The sequence below is a fragment of the Agelaius phoeniceus genome, chromosome 15 (assembly GCF_051311805.1).
Source record: "Agelaius phoeniceus isolate bAgePho1 chromosome 15, bAgePho1.hap1, whole genome shotgun sequence".
Classification (NCBI taxonomy): Eukaryota; Metazoa; Chordata; class Aves; order Passeriformes; family Icteridae; genus Agelaius; species Agelaius phoeniceus.
This window is the reverse complement of record NC_135279.1, coordinates 7,066,515-7,092,762: the sequence shown is the minus strand read 5'-3', so window position 1 is coordinate 7,092,762 and position 26,248 is coordinate 7,066,515. Positions and strand designations below refer to the sequence as shown.

General features: G+C 50.5%; 3 protein-coding genes across 5 annotated transcripts in view; 1 reads left to right on the top strand and 2 right to left on the bottom strand.

The window, feature by feature from the left end:
• MGAT4B (alpha-1,3-mannosyl-glycoprotein 4-beta-N-acetylglucosaminyltransferase B) overlaps window positions 1–10,008 on the bottom strand; it is a 50,689-nt gene extending 40,681 nt beyond the window's left edge. Inside the window, exon 1 of one of the 2 annotated variants that reach the window (XM_077186632.1) lies at window positions 9,789–10,008. In XM_077186632.1, coding sequence (XP_077042747.1) covers window positions 9,789–9,885 — 97 coding nt within the window. In that variant the 5' untranslated portion in view covers window positions 9,886–10,008. The remainder of the gene's footprint in view (window positions 1–9,788) is intronic. The other variant, XM_054642980.2, reaches the window with a different exon arrangement.
• A 7,722-nt stretch (window positions 10,009–17,730) lies between these two features.
• Window positions 17,731–22,092, top strand: SQSTM1 (sequestosome 1). 2 transcript variants are annotated; one of them, XM_054642981.2, is made up of 8 exons: window positions 17,731–17,997; window positions 18,140–18,235; window positions 19,035–19,264; window positions 19,373–19,529; window positions 19,997–20,086; window positions 20,524–20,768; window positions 20,976–21,183; window positions 21,792–22,092. In XM_054642981.2, exons 1-8 carry the CDS (start codon window positions 17,820–17,822, stop codon window positions 21,947–21,949), a joined length of 1,362 nt encoding a protein of 453 aa, XP_054498956.1. In that variant the 5' UTR covers window positions 17,731–17,819; the 3' UTR covers window positions 21,950–22,092. The 2 variants fall into 2 exon arrangements, with proteins under 2 accessions (XP_054498956.1, XP_054498958.1); XM_054642983.2 differs by lacking the exon at window positions 19,997–20,086.
• Window positions 22,093–22,530: 438 nt separating this feature from the next.
• Window positions 22,531–25,849, bottom strand: MRNIP (MRN complex interacting protein). Its single transcript, XM_054642984.2, has 7 exons — window positions 25,744–25,849; window positions 25,611–25,670; window positions 25,390–25,487; window positions 24,127–24,196; window positions 23,783–23,913; window positions 23,433–23,535; window positions 22,531–23,213 (listed from the first exon to the last, which is right to left on the bottom strand). The coding sequence occupies exons 1-7, from the start codon at window positions 25,801–25,803 to the stop codon at window positions 22,641–22,643; spliced, it is 1,095 nt and encodes a 364-aa protein (XP_054498959.2). The 5' UTR covers window positions 25,804–25,849; the 3' UTR covers window positions 22,531–22,640.
• Window positions 25,850–26,248: the final 399 nt, after the last annotated feature.

Here is a 26,248-nt window from a genome sequence, read left to right as displayed (position 1 = left end):
TGGGTATTCAGACCTGACATGAATAGGAATGCATGTATTTTTTAAAGAATCGTGCTTTATGGCTGTGTAACGAGATCTGTAGGAGAGGTATCTCTATAAACAAGTTATTAAAAGGGGGAGGAGGGACACAATAATAGCAGGTGCCAATTACTCAGCTCCCAGCAGAGACTTTTCAATTTCTCACCTTCCCCCAAAGCAAGATGTGCCTCTGTATGGCACCACATTCACTTGCAAGTGTGAGACCCTTTGGAGTGTGGCTTCTTTCCCCCCCAGCAGAGCTCCATTGCCACCAGAGTGGGGCCACCCCTCGTCCCACCAGCCCTGCACCAGAGCTGGGACCAACACACCATGAAATTAATTTGGAAACCGAATACAACCGTATTTTTATTTGACTTTAGAATCTGGCCACTCCTCTCATCAAGAGGAACAGCGAATTAATGAGCTGACTGCAACTGCCAGGTTTGCATCTCTGCAAGTATCTGTTTAGTTTTGGGAACAAAACACCAGTGATGATTTTGTTATTTTAGGATGGCAGCATGTTTCAGACAGTAAATGTCCACCCTGGAGCTGTCAGAGGGACCCCATCCTTTAAAGCAAACACACCAAGGTAATGATTAATATTACAAAAGTAATTCGAGCCTCTAAAATCATTGTTTTCAAGATCAGCAAATAATTACCAAGGCCTTCAGCAATCAATACCCAAGATAAATAGAAGATTAAATTGCAAAAGAAACAGAAGAAAGTACTTAATATTTGCCAAACACATGCCAAATACACTTTTTCATGGTAACCAAATACTTACAGTAAATAGATATTTTAGCTCACTGGAGAGACACTTTCAGAAACTAATAAATTAATCCAATAAAACAGACAGACAGGGTGGAACCAGACATTAACGAAACACAAACTGATCTATACTGAGCCAACCCACAATCCATGTCCTAATTATGCTCATCCACCACTCTGAGTACTTACCTCCCCCACCCAGGTCAGCTCTTTAGCTCAGGGAAAATACATGTTTAATGTGGATTCACTGGCACAACAAAGTGGAGAATTTCAGCCATCAAATGACAAATCTTGTGCTCAGCCAGAATTTGCATTTCCAGTTTTTTTCTTAAATACTTTTCACTCCTCAAAGTTAGCAAATTAATCTCCTTTTAAACAGAATTTTTGCTTTTCCTTCAATTTAGTTGAAGCTCTGTATGTGAAGTGCAGGATGAGCTCCTGCTGCCCATCAGCACCGGCCACCCCCCGTGTGACACCTGTGGAAACATCTCCATGGAATATCCTCACTTTGGGCTCAGGATGGTTTGTCCTGGAGGCTGGGCCTGGCCTCACCACCACTGGGGACCCAGATGGGCTCAGCCCCTGAAACTCAGTACAAGGACCAGCATCACCTTCATCCCAGGCAGCCTAAACCAGCTTCTACCCAAAATCATTGCGTGGCATTAACAAAGCCACGCTATCAGGTAAGTACCTGGTAAAGTTCTTCAGAAAGTGAATAACTTGAACTGGTCAAGATTAAGAGAGGGAAGACTTGGGAAGATCTCCATCCTGGTCATTTTCTAAAATATCAAAGGAAGAAGAAAGGGAGGAAACTGAGGGAAACAGAAGACAAAGAGAAATGATATCAAAGTCAGCTCCAGAGAGTGCAATGAGAGATGGCACGAAAAAGGAATAGTTAAAACATGAAAGGCAAGATCAAATAGAAGTAAAAGATCACAGTCTGGGCACAGAGCAGAGGGAGGGGAGACCACCCCAACACTTCTGCCAGCATTAACTGAATAATTCATCTGACAGGTACTTGTCTGTGGTTGAGTCTGAGAGAGCTCAACCACCACCAGATCCACCCATTCACCCAGCAAAAGACACAAACACTGCTGTTGTTTTTCACGTGGGGACACTCCTTGGGGACACTGTGCAGCAGCTCTGCTCTCCTGACTGTCTTTTGGGGAGGAAAAAGTTCTCCCTCAGAAATCTTCTCCAGCTTCTGTATGAAGTTCTTGGTACTGGCAGGGCTGGCCTCACTACTACACTTTAACTAAACCACTACATGTTTTCACTATACAAAATATACATACAGAGATCTTCAAGGAGCTAATTTCTCAGGACTGGAAGTGTTTCTTTTATTATTTACAAGAGCTTCTAAAGGCTACACAGCCTATTAGTACCACAGGCCTCCTCCCTAAGCCATGACATTCCTCAGAACACTGACAATACACAGAGGATGTGCTGCCATGTAAGTACAAGCAGTGAGTGACAAAAAGGGGTCTCCAGGTTGAACCTTCCAGAAAGCTCTTGCCATTGCAAGGAGAGAAGAAAAACCTAAGTGCTTTAAGGCAGACTTGAAAATTTGAACAAGATGGTCTAAAAACTCACTGATGAACAGGTATGGACCAAACAGCAGCACTGACATAAGCCAGCACCTTGCTCTTCCCACAGCTCAGCATCCATCCCACTACCAGCAACTCCTAAGCCACCAGAGTGACAATTATAGCTACAAGCAAATGGACACTGCAAAGCAACAAAACTCATCATGAACATAAAAGACAGGTGGAGATTAATTTTTGCCCAGGAGCTTCTTAAAAGCCTAATGATTTACATTTTAACACTACTGCTGTCCACTTTAATATAAGCAGAAATTAAAATATCTTGCATCAAAGACAGTTTTGTGTGCATGTCTAGTCACTTCAAAATACAGATAAACCTTTAGGTAAGCATTTATCCTGTATGTAACACAGGAGGGATAGAATATTTAAACACTGGCAAGGCAGGGGCAGGCAGGAGAGAAGACAGAGTTACAGAGCTGTCTCTGTGCATCAGAGATGCATCCATGCTAATGCACTGATCCTGGAGACTCAAATGTGACTTGACACCGGGACAAAAACAGAAGGAGAATTGGCCAGTGACACAATTAATGCAGAAAGAGATTATTTAATACAGGAATCTGCCACTCCCAGACTTTCCTGCTTTGAAAGGGAAGCCTGACATAAGCTCGAAAATAAACCCAAGAAGGGCACTGCTGAATAAAAAGCCCCCTATGCTGCAATTCAAATGGAAAAGGCAGAATTTTTTTTTCCCTCCATCAAAGACAACAATCCTCTGCCTGTATCAGGAAGCTGCTAAGCAGATACTTGATCAGCCCTCCCTGAAAAGCCTCCTCCTAACAATGCTAACCTGCCCGTCTCCGCTGAAGCTCTTTGATTATTTTAATACTTTCCACAATCCTTTAATTTGCCCAGTGAGTTCTGCCACCACAGCAGCCCTCTTCAACCACCCAATCTCCCAACCTCTTGATCTCTGTCTCACGAAAAAGAAAACTTGAACATTAGAATTGGCGCAATAATCATATGGAAAATCTTCACCTAGAACATTAAGCATCATCTCCAAGTATTTTTAGGCAGGTGGCTCATCCTCAAGGGCTTCCTTCAAAGTCCTGGTGGCTGTGGATGAGCCAGGCACCCCAGTAGGGATATCTGTGTTTCTTTATACCACAAACAGAAAAATTGGTCCTTTGGTGACTGGTTTGGGTTTTGTGAACAGGGAGATCCATGGATAATCCAAGCCTACCTGCAGCAGCCTTGGTAAACCAATTTCTCCAGCACTTAGTGTCTTCAAGGCTTTCTGGAGATGAGTGGCAGCTTCACTTAAACTAGCCAGCTACAGATGTGTTTTACATTAAACACTAAGTGAATAATCAATGAACATTCAGGATATAAGTACAAATCAATGATTTGTTTTAGATGAATCAAAGGGAATCGCAAATGAGTTTTGTTCTGCAAAAGAAGTAAACCAAGAGAAGTACTTGATGTAATTGGGGGGTGTGTGTGCTAACCTCCTCTGACTCCTCCTCTCCTGTGCACTGACACAGACCCTGCTGTCACAGAAGCGTGGCAGTGTCCTCCAAAGCCCTGTGACAAGAGATGCCACTGTCCCCAGAGAGCAGATGGGAACTGAGGCATGAAACCAGGCAGTTGATTGTTCCAAGACTGGGAGGGACACAGCACAGCAAGGACATGAATCCAAGTCAATGCTGGAGAACACAGGTTAAGAGAGAGCCCTTGTAACTTCAACTCCATCACACACCCACAGCTCTTAGTGTGGGAGCAGCAGTGGGACACAGCAACTGCACACACAATACAGGCCAAGAGCCCCGTTTAAAGGCCTTTAAAAAACTGCAAAAAAATCAAAACAGATACACAGGTGACTCCAGACAATGAACAACTTATTTTAATAAATGCATTTCAACAGATTGCACAGTGCCTCTCGCTCTTGGGATGAATTTGTTCAAGTCACAGGTGAGGCAATTTTACAAATGCTGCTGCATTCCAGCCACCAATTTCACACAATGTCTGCTGAGCACCACCCAGGCCATGTAAAATGTCTCAGAAATGCTCCTGCACACCTTTTTATTCACCATGCATTTTAATGACAAATTTCCAAACTCCATGGTTCCCTAGCCAGGTCCTTGCCTGCACCTCCTCAGCCCTCAAAAGCACTTGCTGGGTCTCCTGCTGGTGTCTCTCCTACTGGGAAACGTTTGCAAGGGTTGCTGTGAAGTGATCCCAGCTCAAACCAGGGCTTTCACTCATATCCATTTCGCTGCAGGCAGTGCCCAAGACCTCAAAGAAACTACAAAAACCTGAAGTCAAGCTGGTGCAGGCAACAGAAATGAAAAAGCAGCGGGAACCCCACATGCCGCAGGACACGGCTCGTATTTAACAATATCAAGCTTTGACTCTGCTGCTTCCAGAGCGGATTAGTGTTCACGGCTTTTATGCACTATAGAAGAAGACTTTGTAAACACACTCAGAGGAACATCCCTCCAGGACAAAGTTTGCTTCCCACAAAGGACACCCCCAGTGAGGAGAGCTTCCCACTGTGCACGGCACCGCACAAGCGATATTTCCTTACAGAGCTGCTGCCTGAGCCCTCCCTGCTGCTCCAGAGCAACATCCACGCTGCAGCCAGTGCCCCACAGCCACCAAACCCAGCATCCTGCTCCTCACCACACTCACAGACCAAGGGAGAAACCCCGAGCTCAGACCTGCACCAAGACACCCAGCCAGGATGCGTGTGGTGAGTCCTTCAAGGAGCTCTGTACATGTTCTGAAGCATTTCCACAACTTCCACAGGAAAAACAGTTCCCACAAGGTGAGCATCCAAAATACCACACAGTCACAACTGATCTTAGTGGTGTGAAGCCACCACAGCAAACAGCAACCCCACTTTGCAGGCAAACCTACAGGTACAGAGTTGGCTGCAGTTGAGGGTTTACAATGGATGCCAGGAGCTGGCTGGCAGTGAGTAACTAGAAATCATTAAAAGTTGACAGAAAAAAAACTTGCCAGGGGAAGCCTGCACAGGCAACATGGGTACAGAGCCTGCCCTGAGCTACAGAGCCATACTGAGGAGGTATCATGCCAACCTCTACACAGAGCATTTCCAATGGGAGTCTCCTAAAAAGTTCAACACAAGATTTAAAACTTCCAGTCCAACTAAAAATCAAATGCCAACACTTAAACCCAAAATATCCCACAGCATTTATGGCTCTGGCATAGGCTGCAAAGGGCAAAGAGAAGGGCTGCATAAACAGCACTGGTCAGTCAATCAAGATAAGAACAAACATTATGGATGAGAACTGAACAGTTTTCACCACTGGAAATGAAAAAAACCACAACAATTTAATTGGTAGGTTAAATTGTTTGCCTTCATCCCATCTGTACTTGTGACTCACCTAAATTCATGAAACCTTCTTGGTTTTACTAATCCCTCAGTAAGTCCTGAGTCCCCTGGAGGCCCCACATTGGGCACCCGCACCTGCCTGCACCTTCCCGAAGCCTGATCCTCCACAGTTAAGCTCTACACATCCAACACCTGACACCAGGTTACAAAAGAGCTTTCTGCATGGCAGGTTTTGGGAAGTGAAACCACGTTGAAATCTAAAATCAGCAAAGAGAGAATATCAGACTTTGGCCGAGACACCCACCACCATGACACACAGCACGTGGCCCACCTCTGAACAGGACGTGATGCTGGACACCTGCTGCCTTGGTGAGTGGCTGTGCTATTTGAGGCTGCCCTTCTCTTCCCACTCCAGCAGACTATTTCAAACCCCATTTATAATTGGAAAGAGGCAGCATCTGTTTTTGCAGACCATGAGGTCAAAACTTTACTAATAACCACAGCACAGCAGAACACCATTAGCAGGTAAACAAGCCCTGAGCTGGTCTCGGAAAAGCAGCTCTAGAGATGGTTTGTTCTGTTTTTTTTTCTTTCAATTAATTGTTTTGTCCTCCCAACACAGAGTGGGAAGACAAGCAGACTCTGCAATGCCTTACATTTTAATATCATATTATTCCCCACTAGAGGCAATGAGGACACCTTGCCAGACTTCCCCAGAACTCAACAACATCAGCAACTCAGGAGCACTGGGAATTGTCTCCAGTCTCCACTCACAGGGCATGACTGATGTTACAGGACTGGCAAACACAAAGCCTATCTTTGAAAAATACAGGTATGGGAATAAGGAGGCAAGAATTTATAGAATCATCAGCTTAACTTCAGTTGAAATGATTAGAAGACAAGGAGAACTTCAGCAAAAGATAATCTCTGTTCATCAAGAACAAATCACATCAAACCTGTCATATTTCTTTCTGTGACAAGGTGTCAGGGCTTGCAGGAAGGGGAGAAGAAACAAAGATTTCAGATACCTCTGAAATGTCTGATGGGACATGCCCATAACAGCCAGGGATGCAGGGACTGGCCTGAGCTGCCTGAAGGTGGGACCACCACTGCTGGGAAGACCACCTGTGAATGGGGCACTGCTCTTTGAGCACAGACTGGGGGGCTCTACTGAAGCCCTTTCCAGTGGAACCCATCCTGGATCCAACACCAATTGGTGTTTTCATCCACAACTTGGCTGATGGCAGAGAAAACAGGCTAACTGCCCTGGAAGGCTACACCAAGCTGAGAGGGACTGCAAGCATGCAGGAGGACAAGATCAGAATTCAAAACAATCCTGATAATTTAGAAGATGCATTCTGGAAAAAAAAAAAGACTCAGTTCAAGAAGGACAAGTGTGAGGTAATGCAATTTGGTAAGAATAATTAACCAGGCAAACACAAGATAAGGAATGAAAAGCAGGACAACATCTGGAGAGGAACAGTTGAAGGGGTGATGGGATGAAAAAATAAATACAAGTCACCTATGGCAAAAGTGAAAAGCACACACAATGGGATGTATAAACAGGATCATTGTTTGTAAAAGGTATGAAGTAACACTTAATCTTCTGAGCAAAAATACAGCAGAAACTTCAGCCCTTTAACCCACATTAAGCATCACCCCTCACCAAGGATGACGGTCCAGAAGAGACTAAGAAGAGCAACTGCAGAGCAAGAATACATGACCTAAAAAAGAGTGATCAAAGGAACCAGTGTGGTTTGATCTGTATTAGTAAGGGAAATGGTAGCAACTTCCAAATATCTACTGGCCTGCTGCAAAGAAGGACAGAAGGAACTTTTCTGTCTGTTCCAAACAGATGGAAAAAAAGAAGAGCAATCCTGAAACTAAACTGAAGAAAAAGACATTTCTGTACAAATCATAAGAAAAGCCTAATATGAGGGTTGCTAAATGTCAAACAGATTGTCTGGGGAGCTTACGAGTCCCTGTCATCGAAGGTTTTTAAGAACAAACAAGACAAACATCTGTCAGGAAGGGGTTGGTTATCAGCGATCCTGCGGAGGGCAGGAGATGGACTCAATGACCTCTCAAGGTCTTCTCCAGCTCTGTACTGAAAAAGGGTCTGATAGGTAAATGTCCACAATAGCTGGAAACCTGCTGTGCTGACACAGCCACCCGTGCTGGCCTGACCTGCTGTGGCCACTGCAGCTGACAATCTGTTGCTGCCAGAGGAACACACGCATCCCGGAGAGGGACAGGGACAGGGGTGCCCAGGGGGGCTGTTCTGGCACTTGCATGAGCCACAGGGAAAAGCTGCTTGCTAAAAAATAAAAGTGTGTCAAAGGACCACAGCCCAGACAGCACAGAGTGCCTAGTGGGGTTGGCCACCCTGCTTCTGGAAGCAGGAGGGGCTGCTCGGAGCCCACACAGCACCGCACGCTGCTTTTGCTTTATTTATGAGAGGAAGCTGCAAGCAAAGCCTCTGCTCAGTGGTAACCACGGGGCAGTTCTCAGAGCTTTCCTCTGCCCCTGCACAACTACTAGTCTAGTACATCTGTCTGAAAGCAACACACAACAGCAACACCTGGGTATGCAAACATTTTGGCCAGTAATAAATAAACATTTTGGTCAGTGGTGATAAAAATATCACCAGCAGAAGCAAAGCAATCCATTGGTACAGAAGCAGCGCCCGGGCATTGCATACACCCACCACGCAAACCTCTGCAGGAGGCAGCTCTGGTGGGATTTAAATCACCTTAGCAGCACAACAGGAAAGCCTTCAGTGATGAATGAGGCAGAGGAAGCCAAGCAGCCACCTGTCAGACACCTGCAGCTGCCAGGACAAAATCCCAGGCCCTCCAAGCCTGCTGCCAGGGAAGGGGCTGGGTGGGTTCATGTCATCCTGCCCATCAGAGCCAAAAAACCTTCCCCAAGAGCTGCCCCAGCCCTGATGCTGGACTTGCACTACATGCCAGCTGCACCTTGTGATGGTGCATGGTGTACCACAGGACTGCAAATCCACCAAGTCACAGCTTATGCTCAGCAGAAGCTGCTTCTCACCTGTGGCAGGGAGAGATGCTTCTATAGCAATGGGAGGAGAGAGTCAAGGCCTGGCTGGTCAGACCACACACCTTTAATGACCTCTAAAAGTGCAGGAACTCGAAGAGCTGAGCGATTACCACAGGTGTAGGAGGTTACACACTCATACACAGTACAGGGACACAATTCAGAAGTGACTGTCAGAATTGTCCTCCAGGCTAGAATAAGTCCAGTGCACTGTTTGAGTGAGAGACTGGGTGGAGAAAAGCAACTATTGTGTTGTCAGGAAAAACCAGCAGCAAGCATCTCTGTAACCACCTGCACAGGATTCCTCGGCAGCCTCGGCGGGACAGGGCCCTGCACCTCTGCTCTGCAGCTGCCTCCTCAGTGCAAAGCCAGCACCAATACGAGTGTGCTGAAGCCACAGCTGTCACACCTGTCCCACATCCCCTGAAGTTACCAGACTCAGCATGGAGCCACAAGAGATGCATGCAGAGAAGGCAGAAATGCTCAGATCTCCCCTCATCAGTTTGCCCAAAGAACCCCCAGCATTTGAGAGCTCCCCCCAGTTGCTGGCACTACCACGCAGATTTAACTCACCTGGCTCCCATCACCCATGAAGGTTTTGGCCATAAACACGGGGGTGCAAAGAAGCACAACAACGAAAGCCAAGCCAAGCGCTTGGCTTGGACAACAGCCCGCCCATCACCCCAGAGCCCCCCGACCCTCCGTGGGCACCCCTGGACGAGCAGAGACGCCCGGCTGGGGCACCTCCCGCCCAGCTGGGCACGGGCAGTCGCTCCAGGGGTTCCACAGGTCACGGTCCCGTGGGGACCAGGGGGTACCGCGGGGCCAGGGGCGCACAGAATCCCGCCGAGTCCGCACCCGCGGGGCTCCAGCAGGATCCTGCCCTTAGGGATACCCCAGCTCCCGCAGGATGCTCACCGGGTCTGGATCCCTAGCGCATCCCGGGGTCCAGCCGGGGCCGACTCGCGGAGTCCCCGCGCCCCCTCCCCGGCGGCGGGGCGGCGGCCGGGTCCCCGCGGAGGCGGCCGAGCCCCCCTTACCTTTGTGCCCGCCGAAGGCGCCGTACCAGGAGAGCGAGAGCAGCGCGCACAGGCAGCCGAGCAGCAGCGTGAGCGCCGTGCCGCTGCGGAGCCTCATCGCCTCCTCGCCGGCGGGGGCGGCCGCATGTCCCGGGCGCGGCGCGGCCTCGGCGGCCCCGGGGGCCCCGGCGGAGCGGAGCGGGGAGCGGAGCCGAGAGCGGAGCGGGGCGCACCGCCCGCACCGCCCGCACGCAGCGCCCGCGCCGGGCCCGCCGGGCGGGCGGGGCGGGGCCGGGCGGGGCCGAGGGCGGGGCCGAAGGGCGGGGCCGAGGGCGGGGCGGCAGCGAGTGAAGGGCGCCCTCGTGTGGGAGAGTGCGGAACTGCAGAGGGGCGGGGGGAGAGTGGAGAGGGCGAGTGAGCGTGAGGGTGCCAGAGTGTGCCCGGGTGTGCCCGAGTGTGCATGAGTGTGCCCGGGTGTGCCCGAGTGTGCATGAGTGTGCCTGGGCGTGCCCGGGCGTGCATGAGTGTGCCTGGGTGTGCCCGAGTGTGCCTGGGTGTGTATGAGTGTGCCTGGGTGTGCCCGAGTGTGCCTGGGTGTGCATGAGTGTGCCCGGGTGTGCATGAGTGTGCATGAGTGTGCCTGGGCGTGCCCGGGCGTGCATGAGTGTGCCTGGGTGTGCCTGGGTGTGCATGAGTGTGCCTGGGCGTGCCCGGGTGTGCATGAGTGTGCCTGGGTGTGCCCGAGTGTGCCTGGGCGTGCCCGGGTGTGCACGAGTGTGCCCGGGTGTGCATGAGTGTGTCTGGGTGTGCCCGAGTGTGCCCGGGCGTGCACGAGTGTGCCCGGGTGTGCATGAGTGTGCACGAGTGTGCCCGGGTGTGCATGAGTGTGCCCGGGCGTGCCCGAGTGTGCCTGGGCGTGCCCGGGTGTGCACGAGTGTGCCCGGGTGTGCATGAGTGTGCCTGGGTGTGCCCGGGCGTGCCCGAGTGTGCCTGGGCGTGCCCGGGTGTGCACGAGTGTGCCCGGGTGTGCATGAGTGTGCCTGGGCGTGCCCAGGCGTGCATGAGTGTGCCCGGGTGTGCCTGAGTGTGCCCGGGTGTGCTCGGGTGTGCCTGAGTGTGTCTGGGTGTGCCCGGGTGTGCATGAGTGTGCCTGGGCGTGCCCGGGCGTGCATGAGTGTGCCTGGGCGTGCCTGAGTGTGTCTGAGTGTGCCTGGGCGTGCCCGGGTGTGCATGAGTGTGCCTGGGCGTGCCCGGGTGTGCATGAGTGTGTCTGAGTGTGCCCGGGTGTGCATGAGTGTGCCCGGGTGTGCCTGAGTGTGTCTGAGTGTGCCCGGGTGTGCCCGAGTGTGCCTGAGTGTGCTCGGGTGTGCCTGAGTGTGTCTGGGTGTGCCTGGGCGTGCCCGGGTGTGCATGAGTGTGTCTGAGCGTGCCCGGGTGTGCACGTGCGCGCCCGGGTGTGCATGAGTGTAAGAGTCTGTGGCTGTGTCTATCTGCGTGTCACTCTGTGTCCATCTGTCTGTGTGTGTCCATCTGTCTGTCTGTGTGTCGCTCACACGCCCCCAGGTCCGTCTGTCTGCAGGGTGGGCTGTGCCCGTTCCTGTGGCTGTGCCCGGCTGCTGCACACCCCACACTCCCCTGCCCGTGGAACCCGGGAATGTCCCGGTCCCGGCGCTGTCACGGGTGGTGCCCCTGGATGGAGCTGCGTGCTCAGCACAGGGATGGCCCCACGGACTGTGCTCACCGTTTGCACAGGGATGTCCCCTGTGCTGTGCTCAGCTGGGGGTGCAGGATGAGGAGCCATGCAGAGCATCCTCACTGCCATTCCCACAGAAATGTTTCATCTTGGTGAAGGAAACAGCATCCAATGTTTATTGAGAGAAAATCAATGCCCGAACAGATCAGAAACGGAAGCTGCTGCCTGGAAGGACGCTATCCCTCTTCCAAAGGTCCTGGCATTCAGGGGTTACGACCTCAAGCTTCTTGCCTGGGTGAAGGACAGAAGAAACCAGATTACAAAATTATTTTGCTTCTGTTTTCTTCTGTTAATGGGTCCAGCTTATTTCATTATAGACTGTACTGCGAGGTCAGGCTCCACAGGCATTTATTTGCCTTCATCATCTGAACTTGTTTCTAGGAGTGGGCATGAGGTCAGGCAGCTCAGGTGCCCTGTACAGGGGTACATAATTCCTGACCAAGGAAAGTTGTCATCTCCCATTCCAGCAACACTCCAGCAGACATGGGAATTCTCCTGAACAGGAAAATCTGCCAAACGGGTCCTCAGGCATCCACTCTGTTTCCTTCTGGGAAGGTGAGCAAGAGTGTGCCCGGGTGTGAAAGACTGTGGCCGAGCGTGCCTGAGTGTGCCCGGGTGTGCCAGAGTATGCCCGGGTGTGCCCGGGTGTGCCCGAGAGTGACTGAGTGTGAGTGTTTGTGTGCGTGGCCGTGTCCATCTGTCTGTCTGTGTGAACACACACCCAGGATCAGTCAGGGTGCAATGTACAGCGAGGCTGTGCCCGTGCCAGGGGCGGGAGTGGCGGGGCAGGCGCTCGGCAATGCTGACACCGCCCCGGAGCCATCCCGGGCAGGCGGGGAGGAGCTGGGAGCCAGCTGCTCCCAGCAACACTCCAGCAGACACGGGAATTCTCCTGAACAGGAAAATCTGCCAAACGGGTCCTTAGGCATCCACGCTGTTTCCTTCTGGGAAGGTGAGCAAGAGTGTGCCCGGGCGTGCCCGAGTGTGCCCGGGTGTGCAGAGAGGTGAGCAGTGAAGGGAGCCCAGCACTCAGGAAGGTGCAGGGGCCGCCTCGAGGTGCTCTGGGTGCCTCGTTTAGGAGGAAAAGCACAGGTCACCCATTGCAGTCGTGCCTAACTGCATCCTTAGAATATCCTTCAGCTCATGAAATAAAGCACGTTTTTCAAATCTTGAAATGGCCTCTGCCGGTGGTTAGAAAATCCGGGAGGGAAATCGGCAGAGGGAGCCCTTTGGACGGCATCAAAAGTTTCTGCCTCCCTCCTCTGCCAGGCTCCAGGGAGGAGCTACAGGGCCGAGCACAGAACACATCCCTGAGCAGGGAAATGCCCTGGGCAGGGAAATACCCTGAGCAGAACTCTCGGGAACGCTGGAAAAACCCCTTGGGGCGGGACTTGGACCTGTGCATCCTGACCCGGATTTTACAAAGCGTTGCCCAAGCAACCCCCATCAGAACGTGAGCCAGCAGCAGCTCCACGGGAATTAATGGCAGCCTCAGCCCCCAAAGGTAGCAGACAAGTAAGAGCTGCGGGTGGGGAAACGTTGTACTCCATTAAATGTTGGCTGTTTATTTTCAGAGGTGCAAAATGCTCCCACCACTCAGGAAAGCTGGTGTGTCTGCAGTGGAAGAGAAGATAGGAACATTAATAATTTCTCCAAGACAATTAATTAGACTCTTTCCCAAGGATAAAGTTTAATCTAATTTCTGCGGTTATACTTTGTCTTCATAAAAGTCTGAAGAAATTAATGATCTTTATAGCACCCTCTCATGACAAAAACCTCGGGTTCTCTTGGAAAAAATGAGGGACTAAGCCAAATTGTAGCACCTGCCATTTTTCTCTCAGATCTGCAAAGGTCTCTTTTATTCTTGATATCCATTCTTCTTTTCCCAGTTTTGTCTTTTATTCTGTTTTTAAAGTTTTGAGCAAGTTTTGAGCAAATTTTGAGCAAGTTTTGAACTTTGGTCCTTTTACAGTGCAAAGATTAAAATGTGAACTGCAGATAACCAAACCCCCAACAAATGGCAAATACAGAGAAAAGGGTTTTTTTTTTAAGGTGATCTCATGATCTTTGTACAGCTGATGTTGGCAATGCTGAGCATGCTGCAGAAATGAGGGGCCTTCATGGGAAACACCCCCATAGCAACCCACAGGTCCTGAGGCCATTACAAAAATTAGAAAGAGAAAACATTTATTAGGTCTAGGTATAAAATGTAATCCAGATTTATAGCTGATTTTATCTTGTGCTCTAAAGAGCTTGGCTCTGGAGTTTGGCCCATCTTTAGGCCTGATCCTTCCCAGGCTGCTTTATGCAAGAAACAAAATTATTTCATTTTCTATGTGTTTTATAGGCTGCTGTGTTCAAACATCATCACCATGTCTTGCTTCACTGCAACATAAATGTTTCCAAATCTCCTAAACCATGAGAGAGGAAAATGACAACAGGGTACTTTACCTTCAAAGTGTTGATATATTGATGCTTTATTTCAGGGCAAAAGCTACAAGTCAGATTCTCAAAGCAGCACTTGCCCCAAGCAATTCACATAGGTTGCAAAAATCTCGTTCTCACCTCCAGGAACATAAAATCCTTATAGAGCTGCATGACACCCCTAAGTGTGCTTGTACCTTGTGCCTGCTCTCCACCCATTCTTCCTATCTGCTCCTGTGTCTCAGTGAAAAAACTGTGCCAGAGTTTTCTGCCTTTAACAGTTCTACACCACAGCAATGAGGAGCTGCTGAGCCTGTGTAAACACCTGATGTGGCACAGCCAAACTTCAGGAAAGCTCAGCCTCAAAAATGAGACAGCAAAAAACTCCCTGCTCAGCTTTCTGCTCTGCCTGTGCCAATGAGGAAGGAGGGCTCTGCTTCCGAGGCATGAGCAGGCTTTTCACTGGGCTAGAGGAGGAGAGCAGAGGTCATGGGAGCAGGCTGAGTCACTGGTGTGTGACCCAATGTGTCTGGAGCATCCTGCACCTCTCCAGAAGCCTCTGGAAGGAGTGTGTGGGATTGCCTTGAGCGGATGGGGACTTGGTGCAGCCTGGAGAGCTGTGCATGGTCCCTCCATGCCCACACACTGTCCTGCCAGAGCCAGGGGACACAGGGGCCAAACTCTCCCCTCCTCACCAGGAGTGATGGGACAGTGATGGGAGCCTCAGGCTGGAGCAATGATTTGGGGGAAAATTTCCTCTGGAAAAATTTCCCCATCAGCCTCTGCTGTGGTTAGCAAGGAAAAGATTGGACTTCTCCTTTGCAAGGAAAAGATTGGACATTTCTCCTCCTCCACCTCCTCCACCCCACCTTCTTCCCCCCAAGGCTTTATTGCAAACATAAGAAGTTTGGACAGAAGGAGTGTTTCTGGTGATTGTGCCCTCAGAACAAAAACCTCATCAAATATTTTTAAACATTTCCCAGCAGAAGTGGGTGTAGAGAGAAAGCAGAGGGATGCTAATTGCTCCTTTTTAAGCCTTTCCTCTCTAACTTGAATTTTTAAACTCCAACAGCTTTTTTTCCCCTGTTCCCTTTACTGTTCCTTTGCTACATCCATCTGTGAAGCTGGCTGCTTAGCACCCCGGGCCAACAAGGCACTTGTTTGGGCAGGGGGTTGCTGTGCTGCTATGGGATTCCTAAGGAATCATAAGAAAATATCCACACAGCCACTGCTTCATGCTGAGAATGCCAAAATCCAGATCCACTTACAAACAGAAGGAAAAACTTCTCAAGTGGATCTGGGACTAGAGCACAGCTCCTCACATGGCTTCTCCAGGGGGCTGAGGAACCGGCAGGGGCTGGGGGTAATGGGGAGAGCGAGGTCTGAGCTGGAGAAGGACTTGCTGGGAGGAAATCCCCGACCTCGAGGAGGAGGAGGAGGAGACTCACTGAGTCACCCCTGTCCCGTGATCGGTGAGGTAAGCCAACAACAGACTGGTGAAAGCCTGTTTGCCTTATGTTTTGTAAAAGTGCATGATGTCACACCCAGAAGGCTGAGCGTGACTCAGCGTGTCCCACCAGGAGAATGGATTGAAGTGGACACAGGAGAAAACTCAGATTTCTGATTTTACTTTAGTGTATTGCTTGATAAATGCAACAATCAATTAGCCTGGAGACAGAACTGATGTAAAAAGACACAGCAACTTGAGGACAACCCCCTGTGCCTCAAACACCCCTCAAACACAGGCAGGGATGGATCAGGGAATAGGAATTGGAGCTGTTTGGGACAGCTTGGAACCTAAGGAGTGAATGTGCTGGAGCTGGGTCTCAAAATGCAGTCTCTGGCTTTATAGATGGGATGAAAGTGGCCCTCGGGGTCCTCAGAAGCAGGACATGAGATGGGCATGGTGTCACTTGGTGAGGCACATCCAACACTAGCAGAGTGTCCTGTACTGCATCTCCTGCTTCTCCTGGTGCCACATCAGATTTTATGGAAAAAAACCATAATCCAACAATGTCAAGTCATCAGCTTTCACTGACATTTTCAGACATAAGGGTACATATTGCAAACAGGCAAACGGGAAGGTGAACACCATACAGCTTTGCTGCCTGCCAAACTTTTCAATATTTCCTCCTGTAAAAGCTGCTGAATCATTTCCTACACAGCATCATCCATGCTTCCACCTGAGTCTGCTGGTGTTTAAACTTTAACCCAGTGCTTTACAGTGGAAATATTAGCCATGTCATATCTAGAAACTGAATTTTCTAGAAAGCATTTTAACTTAAATGGGGCAAACTTTTCCACTGTAAATACTATTTTGCAGGAAAGGGTTGCAATTTCAACATTGTCACGCATATGCCAAAATGTCTCTACATGAAAGGCCAAGTGTTTTAATATATATACTTTAGGGCAAGAAATAAACTACCTTCCCATTGTGGAAATTAAAATTTATGCTTCTCTTGATTACAGAAGATGATACATCATGACACAGTTTCTCCTAAGTTCTTAATATCTTAAACTAAGAAATACAGCACCAAGAGTCAGAGTGGTCAGGCCCTTGGGTGAGAGGAAATTAACACCAACAAGGAACCTAATAATCATTGATCCATCATTATTTAATTATGCTTGGACAGCACAGACGGTGTGTTCTGCCAGCTGAACCCTCCCGTGGCCGGATTAAGATGCCTGTCAACTGTATCTGATCTGCAAAAAAATACTGCTGCCAACCAGCTTGGAAAGGCCACAGCACATCCTCCTTAATGTCAGTTGTGTTTACACCAGTGACCTTATTTTTAGTGCCCCCCATTCCGAAACACAGGGTTCAGGGAAGAGTTATTTATTCCTGTCATGCTCGGCACGCAAACCCCTCAGTGGGTGCTGCACGAGCGGGGCTGGCGCGTGGCTCCCACCTCTGCTCCCTGGCCGAGCTGGCCCTGCTTCCTACGATGGCAGGGACAGGGACAGGCAGGACCAGGATGGCCAAGGGGAGCTGGCCCTGCTTGCCACGATGGCAGGGACAGGCAGGACCAGGATGGCCAAGCTGGCCCTGCCTGCCATGATGGCAGGGACAGGGGCAGGGACAGGCAGGACCGGGATGGCCAAGCTGGCCCTGCCTGCCATGATGGCAGGGACAGGGACAGGCAGGACCAGGATGGCCAAAGGGAGCTGGCCCTGCCTGCCATGATGGCAGGGACAGGCAGGACCAGGATGGCCAAGCTGGCCCTGCTTGCCATGATGGCAGGGACAGGGACAGGCAGAACCGAGATGGCCAAGCTGGCCCTGCCTGCCATGATGGCAGGGACAGGGGCAGGGACAGGCAGGACCGGGATGGCCAAGCCGTGGTGGCAGGCGGCCCGGTGGATCCCGGTGGCCGCTGCCGAGCGGTGACAGGACCAGCGCAGCCCAGCGCTGCCCATGGTGTGGTGTTTCCCCACCGGGGTGTCTCGGAGCCCACCCAGGAGGTCCCTGTGTCGCACTCGCTCGCCGCCCAGGCCCCGCTGGTGCTTTGGAGACCACAACAACCCCGCGCCGCCAAACGCTGCTAGCACTGCCCTGGGGCGCGAACCCGGGGCCGAGCAGGGCAGGGAGCAGACACAGGGGGCATTTGCCGTATCCACAGGTTTTCCCGGCTGCAGGAAAACGTGCATTGAGCGCTTTCCCGTCCGCCCCGGACGATGACGGAGCAGGACCAAAAGCGGGATCGGTACCGGGGCGGAGCCGGGCCGGAGCGAAGGGGACGCGCTCTGCTGGGGGCGCGGCCTGCGCCGAGGCGCTTTAAAAGCGCGGCCACCGAGGCGCTGTCGCTGCCGCTCACTCCGCCCTGTGTGTCTGTGTGTGCCCCGGCTCCCGGCCGCAATTCCTGCTGCGCCACAGCCATGGCGGCGCTGACGGTGAAAGCCTACCTGCTGGGCAAGGAGGAGACGGCCCGCGAGATCCGCCGCTTCACCCTGCCGCCTCCCGCTCGCTACCGGGCCATCTACGACCGCGTCGCCGAGCTCTTCCAGGGGCTGCTGCGGGCCGGGCCGCCGCCCGCCTTCCGCATGCACTACAAGGGTGAGCGGGGCTCGGGCCGCTGCTGGGGCCGGGGCCGGGGGTATCCCGGGGGTGGCAGATCTCGGGGAGCGGGGCTCTGGGTACCCCGTTACCCCCCGTGACACCCGACCGGGCCCCTCATCGTGCGCTTCGCCCTTTCCAGATGAGGACGGGGACCTGATCGCTTTTTCCTCCGACGAGGAGCTGGAGTTGGCGATGCCCTACGTGCGGGATGGCGTATTCCGTGTTTATATCAAAGGTACGGCCGCGCAGCTCCGGAGGGCACGGCGGGTCTCAGCTGAGCGCCTCCTGGCAGCGCTCCCGAAACCGGGCGAGCCAGCCCAGCCCTGGCCCTTCCCCGTGTCCTCGAGGGCCTGGTGGAAACTGCGGCCTCTGCGGGGGAGGTTAAATAAAGGGCAGTGTAGTATGACAGAACATGAATTTGAGGTGGGATAAACAAACCACAGGTTTCCTCCTGGCCCTATCAGCTGGCCCAGTGCGAGGCTCTGTTGTCATTCTCATTCCCTGGATACACTAAACTGGCACTGGTATCCTAAATATTCACAACGTGTTAGCCTTAAATCCACTTTCCCAGGGCATAGTTGCTCCCCAGTCCCTTGTGTTCAGGTAGAGGCCCTCAAAGCTTTATCTGCTGTCCATCTACTGAGCCACACCTGTTGTCCCCGTTCTCATGTTAATGCTTCCTGGTATCCGAGTTCCTAACTCCTTCTCCAGAAACATTTTGTTCTTGCAGTGCTTGGGAAGGTAGGATGAGAAGCCAGATGAGGTGGTGCAGTACTAATCTAAAATAAGCATGCCAAGAGATACTTAGGATAAGGTATGCTTGGTTTCAGGAGAAGGTATCTTTGCAAAACCTCTTTGCATGTGGTTTAAGGTCTCTTACATGAGCCTGGCTTAGGTTTGACAGCCAGTGTAAAAATAAACTGACCTAGTAAGTCAACACTGTTCTGATGGGCTGTTTGTGCTTCCTCCTCTGCCTGACTTCCAGGCTGTAAATAGTAACCTGATCTTGATGTGAAGTTTCCTTTCCTTAACAGAGAAAAAGGAGTGCAAGCGGGAGCACCGCTCGCAGTGCAGCCAGGAGCCTCCCCGCAACATGGTGCACCCCAACGTCATCTGTGACGGCTGTGAGGGACCTGTGGTGGGCACCAGGTTCAAGTGCAGTGTCTGCCCAGACTATGACCTGTGCAGCACCTGTGAGGGGAAGGGCATCCACAAGGAGCACAACATGGTGATGTTCCAAAGCCCACTGCTTAATCCATTTGAGGTGAGCAAAATCTCTCAGGGGGAACTGATGAGTGAGAGATTCCTCAAATTCAAGTTAGGAGTTTCAGTTGCTCAGAAGCCAGTGTCACATGAGTGTCACTCTTTACAGTGGCTTCCCCGAGGACGCTGGCTCCGTAAAATGCGCCATGGAGTTCCACCCTTCCCATGGATGCACTGCTGGGGCTATCCTGGGCCTGCAGCTCCCTGCCAGAACTCGGAGCAAGCTGAAGCCACCACTGCAGCCCCCAGTGCACCTGCTGCAGAAGGTGAGAGGAGATGCCCTGGTAGACAAGGTGGTGGTGGAGCCTCAGACCAGCTGAGGTTCTGCAGGACAGGGTAGAGTCTGGGTGGGAAGACAAACAAAGGAACCAATCTAATTTGCTTGACATAATTGGCACCTTTCAGCACTAAGTGTGATTACTTAAGGTGTGCTTGGGTGCATGCAGTGAATGAGGATGCAGATAAAGTATCTGGAACCCAACCAAGCCGAGCTGTTAGGTCAAGCATGTCACTATTCTACTCCAGGTCTGCCTTTCAGCATGGCTAATGAGCCATAACAATGCTAATGCTGGCTTTCTGTTACAGAGGTAGCTCAGTTAGTTTTTCTCTGTAGTGCTTTGTTCTGTAATGTATGTGAGTGACAGGAATGAGCACTAAGCTCCTGTGGGGACACACCCCTGCAGGTGCCCTTTCCTTCAGAGCTTGTGTGTGCTAACAGAAATTGTTTTTCTAGAAGCTTCTACTAACAGCCAGCCTCAGGACCCCAATGTCACCTTCCTAAAGAATGTTGGGGAGAGTGTTGCAGCTTTTCTGAGTCCCCTGGGTAAGTGACCTACAGTTTGTTACCAGTCCCTGAGACTGGCTTACAGGTCTGTTTAACAGGAGCAGCAGTCAGTTGTTGTGACTGGTCTTGGCATTACCTCCTGTGTCCTAAGCCTCAAAGGCTTAATTTACACTTGGATACTAATAATGCTTAGGCTTAGAACAGCCACTCAGTACCTTTTCTTTGAGAGAAAATTAGGAAAGATTTCATTAATGTGTCAGTACTGTAACACTAACTTCAAGTCAGCGGTGACTCTGGATTTTGCCTGGTTTATGTGGACATATTATTAAAGAAGGTTTTGCATTTTAATTCCTGCATGTTACATGGCAGATTGTAGGATGATAGAAACCTTAAGAGTGTAGAGCAGGATTGATCCATTTAGGACCGTGCTTTGGAAAAACCTCTTAAGACTTTGTCCACCTCAAATGCTTTTCTAGGTATTGAAGTTGATATCGATGTGGAACACGGAGGACAGAGAAGCAAAGTGACTCCCACTTCTGCCAACCAAGAGAAGACCAATGCTGAGGCAACCAGCAGTGCTCCAACCCAGAATGTTCAGACCAGAGCAGACTGGAATAACACAGAATCTGCTGCACAAGTAAATGTCATTGCAGAACAGATGCAAGACATGGTGGTAGATCCTGTGCCCACACAAATGGAAGATGGCAGCTTCCACTCCCAGGTACAGGAACTACCACAGTAATTGAATACAATCACTTAGCATGCACTGTGGGAGTGAATATTAAGATGAGAGCAGATTAAGTGATATACAGCAAAGGTGGTGGGACTTGTTGTGGATGTAATTCTTTACATTAAAGGCAAATAGTAGGAATGTGCATACTGCCTGGAAAGCACTACAGCACATGGACCTTTTTTTTTTCCATTTTAGGAACACAGTGAGTCTAGCAGTTCATCGGGGGGTGAGGAGGACTGGACCCACTTATCATCCAAAGAAGTGGATCCTTCCACAGGTGAACTGCAGTCTCTGCAGATGCCAGACACAGACGGTCCCAGCTCCCTGGATGTGCCTCGGGATCCTCCCCAGCCAGGACCTACAGGACTGCGAGAAGCTGCTCTCTACCCACACCTGCCCCCAGGTAGGAGAGTGGGAGCAGCTTTCATAGCTAAGAGTAACTCTGGCTCGGGAACTGCCAACTTGGCCTGACACAAGCAGACTTGTTTTAGAGGTGGTAAAAACAAAGGTTGTGTAAGATAGAGCTAAACCTGTCCCTGACTTGGGCAGGTTTGGCAGCTCTTGCACCCTGTTGGAGATGATCAGGTGGTTCCTCTCTTGAATGTGGGTCGCTAAGTCTTAGCCAGATGTCTGACCTTGGGCCAATGTGCCATTTGAGCAACACAAAATAGGTGCTGTCCTCAATCGTGTCCTTGCTGTGTACTGCTCAAGAGAGCCTTTTAATGCAGGATGTGGACCAGTACATCCTGTGGCTTTAGGGCAGCACTTTGCTGTGGGAGCCAGTAACAGTATTCAAGGCCCCTCAACTGACATCAGCAGGACCAGTCCCACAGCAAGGCCAGCTGAGCCTGACTAAGCACTTTCCTTAGCTCTGATTATGTATTGTTTATCTCAAACATCTGCACTCCTGGGAGACAAAGAAGAGCATGTCTCCTCTTGAAGAGTGCTACTGAAGCCTTGCCTGGTTTTCCAATTACATGAAATAGCTGAACTCTCTTCCTCTTCCCACAGAAGCTGACCCTCGCCTCATCGAGTCTCTGTCCCAGATGCTCTCCATGGGCTTCTCTGATGAGGGTGGATGGCTCACTCGGCTCCTGCAGACCAAGAACTGCGACATTGGGGCAGCACTAGATGCCATCCAGTATTCTAAGCAGCCACCTCACTTGTAGTAGTAACAAAAAGCACTTTTCTAGCTGAAAGAAGATAAGGCAGCATCAGCTACTGTGGTTCATCATTCTTCCTACTCTGGGTTTCTGTCTCATGTTCTTAAGTGCTTGTAGAATGGAGGAAAAATAAATACTACTGCATGTCATGTGTCTGTGGAACATTTCAGTATCACAGCTACGTTATTTATGGATGGGGCTGAAAACATGAAGCAGCCCAGCACTGCTTTCTGCACATCTTTGGTGTACACTTAGGACTACACTTAGGAAGAGAAATCCAGTGCTTTGCTGGCTCTGGAGCTTGCTTACAGCTCTGGAGGAAAAGGTTGCTATGGGAGATTTCAACAGAGATGTAGTTCAGGGGAAAAAGAGCTGTAGTTTGTGAGGAGGAGTTAATCACAGAATTTAATTGTACAGGCCAGGAATCCTTAAAGCCTGGGAGCTTTCTCTCCCCAAGCTGACCTAATTCCATTCCTATTTCTAGCTGCTGAGGTTGCTAGACAACCTTGTAACCTGAGAGCAACAGTCTCTTCTCCCTCCTTCCCTTCCCCCCAAACAATCATCAAGCAAGTAAACAACTTTAATACTTCAGTTCTCTATGGCTTTGAGTGAAACCACCTTTAGTTCAAAACTGTCTCAGTAAACAATATCTCAAATACATTAGAACCAAGACAGACATGCCAAAGATGCCTGAACTTCAGAGATCATCATCAAACTCCTCACCTGTGCAGAAGAGTTGCTCACAAGAAATGTTGCTCAGCTTTGGCCCAGGGTTAGATTTAACAAGGGTGTTTGGCCTCCCTGTGGTAGCCAAGCAGCACCTTCCTGCAGTGTTCTCTGCAGCAGATCCCACCCTTAGCACCTGGTTGTGAGGTTCTCTGAGCACATCCTCAACTGAGCACCTGCTGCTGGGCAGTGTTGAGGCCAGATCCTCAGTGCTAGCAACAGACTTTTTAAATTTAAAACCTGTACCCTGAGGCGGAGTTCTTCCAGCCTGTCCTGAGCACCTCCAGGCCCCACCAGCAGCTGTGCTGTCCAGCCCCACACCTCCCCTGCCTTCTTGCAGTGCCATGGTCACTGCAGCAGCATTTTCACTAGAGTTGTCAGATGATGAGAGAAATTTTCCCCACTTGGATGGTTTGGTACAAGCAGTTGGGGGCTGTGTATTCTCCTCAGACACTACAGTCTCACAGACAGCAGGAACCACACTGCCTCCAGAACAAGCATTTCCATCATGTCCATCAGGCACTGCTACAAAGGATTTCTTGCACTGTAAGAAAGGAGAGAACTTGGTTATAAATGCAGCATAGAAGCATTAAAGGTGGCATTGACTTTGCCTAAATAAAACCTTTCAGAGAGAAACCCCCAACGTTTTTTTTCTCCCCAGTCAATCATTGGCTTGCTTGGAGAAGAACAGAGAAAGACTCATAAAAATTCAAAATCATGATGATACAAAAGAAGTCAGAAGCATCTTCTATAGCTAAAATACCTCAGTAGTTTTAACTTTTTTTGCTTGATAGACAAGCTGAGAAACTCCACTTTCTTCTGCATGCTCCGGAACATCGCTGGAGAGGAAGCGCTTCGGGTGTTTCCTGGCCAAGAGAACCATTCACAAAGAGGAAAGATTTGATCCACTGTGATTCTTTTCACAGGTTCTTTTCACAGGAGAGGGTTATAAAATGGATGGCTCTTTGTCCCCAAGTACCAAATCCCTCAGCTCAGGTCATACACTGCAACCTGCACCCAAGCTCAGATCTCAGAGCTGAGCTCCCTCCCACACCTCCAAATCAAGTGTCACCACTCGGGGGCAGGAATTGCAAAACCAAGTTCTCTCTGTACCTTTGTTCTCCCACAGTGTTCTTTCTCTGGGAACAGAACTGTTGCCTTCCCAGAGCTGCCTCCTCCTCATCTTGATCCTCACTCTCCTGGTCCAGATATTTACTCCAGCGACTGCCTTCTGTCCTTCCCTCCTGCAACACTGGAGAGTTACTATAACCAGCAAAACATGGGGGTTCTCATTTTTGGTACTGTTACACATACTAAATGCCTCAAATCATTAATCAGTTTAGGATTTGATACACCATTTCAGCTGTCTGAACCACATAAAAGGATCACTGGTTTCTCCAGGATTCACCCAGGACAGAATGGGTTTGTTATTTACCTCAGCTTTGCAGGGATCTTACCTGCTGGACTGAACTGTCCTCATGCTGTGCTGCTCTATTTTTGCTGTCATTTACAGAGTCTTCTACACACCTAGAATAGAGGTTTAAACTACAATTTCTAGAACACACTCCTGTCTGTTGATTTATAGGCTTCAAATCACCCAGTCACAGCACAAGGGATTGAATAGAAAGCATGGATAGGAACACTGGACAGAAGGCATATCAGAAAAAACAGGATCTATGGAAAAACTTACGCTAAATGAATGATTTACAAGATACATTGCACAAATACTTGATTAAATCTAGTTACAGACTCTAGTTAGAGCCCTCCTTGTTACTATACAAAATTGCAAGTTTGATCTAAAGCCACTAATTATGAAATTAAAAATTTTAACTTATCATAATGAGGGATATAACAGTGTTTGTTTGCTACAACATTTTAAACTCACTCATTTTATCCCATGAAAGCAAGGAAAAGAGAGGTTGTTTCATAATGTTTTGATTGTCACAATTCTTTGAAAATAAAAATAGCAACACTTTTTGATGAAGTGAACAATGAGTTTTCTTCCCCAGGCCTAACTGTGAAGTACTGTGTAGTCACAACCAAGTTATATAACTACCCTTGACTGATCTCTGAAAATAACTTTGAGTAAAAAGGAGGCTGGACGAGTTCAAGACCACTTCAAGATTATATGATTTATAAACAGATCCAGAAATGAAATAAACAGGAAGGTGCTACTCAGATTTTCCAGCCCAGCAGGAATTACACTGAAGTGTTTGCCCTGAACAAGTTTCTTATCACTAGCAGCAGTGATCACTCAACAGATTCACACTGTGAACTCCCTAAATGCCAACAGTTAGGCAGCAACTTCTTCAAATGGATGTTTTTTGAGGATGTAATCTGTAAAAGGGATATCTCCACAGTCAGCTCATCAAACAGTACATAAGAATGACCAAATTAAAAATAAAATATCAAAAAACAACAAACCCAAACCCTATTGTGTACATATTAATGAGTAAAGGCCTGACCCACACATGCAATTGATCACCTATAGTGATCTGAAAGAAATCCTTATCTAAAGAAACATGCTGGGACACTAAACCCCCAACAAAGAGCTTGTTCCTATGAAGTGAGGCAAAATCCAGCACGGTCAAGGCTTCTCAACAGGCCAGAAAACCTGGCTGTGACATGCTCGGCTTGGCCAACAGGCACTGGGTGTGTGAAGATGCACATCAGCTGCAGCACATCAAAAGCAATGAGCAGCTAAAGGTTAAACACCGTACCAAGATGTCCAACCAAGCGCCTCCTCTGCTTCACCCTGCAGCAAGTTCAGCTTCTGGACGTGGCGCCTGCACTCCAGGCCCGAGCCCTGCCCATAAACCTGCACAGAATGAATGAGGACAAGGTGAGGGAGCAGCCAGAGGGGCACAGCACGGGGTGAGGCGACAGCCCAGGTGTCACCGAGGGCCAGCACACGCGGCTGAGGGTGCAGGGCTGCCCTCACCTTCTGCACGGCCTGGCGCTGGCCGCACACGCTGCAGCTCCACCGCCCGCTGCGCTTGGCCTGGGAACACAGAGGGGTCGGTCAGGGCCGGGACCCACTGCCCCCGTCCCGTCCCGTCCCGTCCCGTCCCCACCTGCTGCCCCTGGAAGCGGCGGCAGCAGCAGCACCGCAGAACCCAGAACTGCTGCGCCATTGCGGTCACGTGATCCCCGCAGCGAGCAGCCAGCGCCCCTCGGCGGAGACACCGGGCAGCGACACCGGCACCGGGACACCGGGACACCGGGCAGAGACACCAGGCAGCGACACCGGGCAGCGACACCGACACCGGGACACCGGGCAGCGACACCGGGCAGCGACACCGGGCAGCGACACCGACACCGGGACACCGGGACACCGGGCAGAGACACCGGCACCGGGACACCGGGCAGAGACACCGGGCAGCGACACCGACACAGGGCAGCGACACCGGCACCGTGACGGGCTCTCCCCGCTCACAAACCAAACACATCAGGTCACCGTCCGAGCGCCCTTCACCGGGCGCAGACCCCGGTTTGCAGTGGCCGGCTGGCCGTGCGTGACCTTCCTGTCTGCAGCCGCATCAACACCGGCCAGGTTTGCACCGACCTGGAGATGTGTTG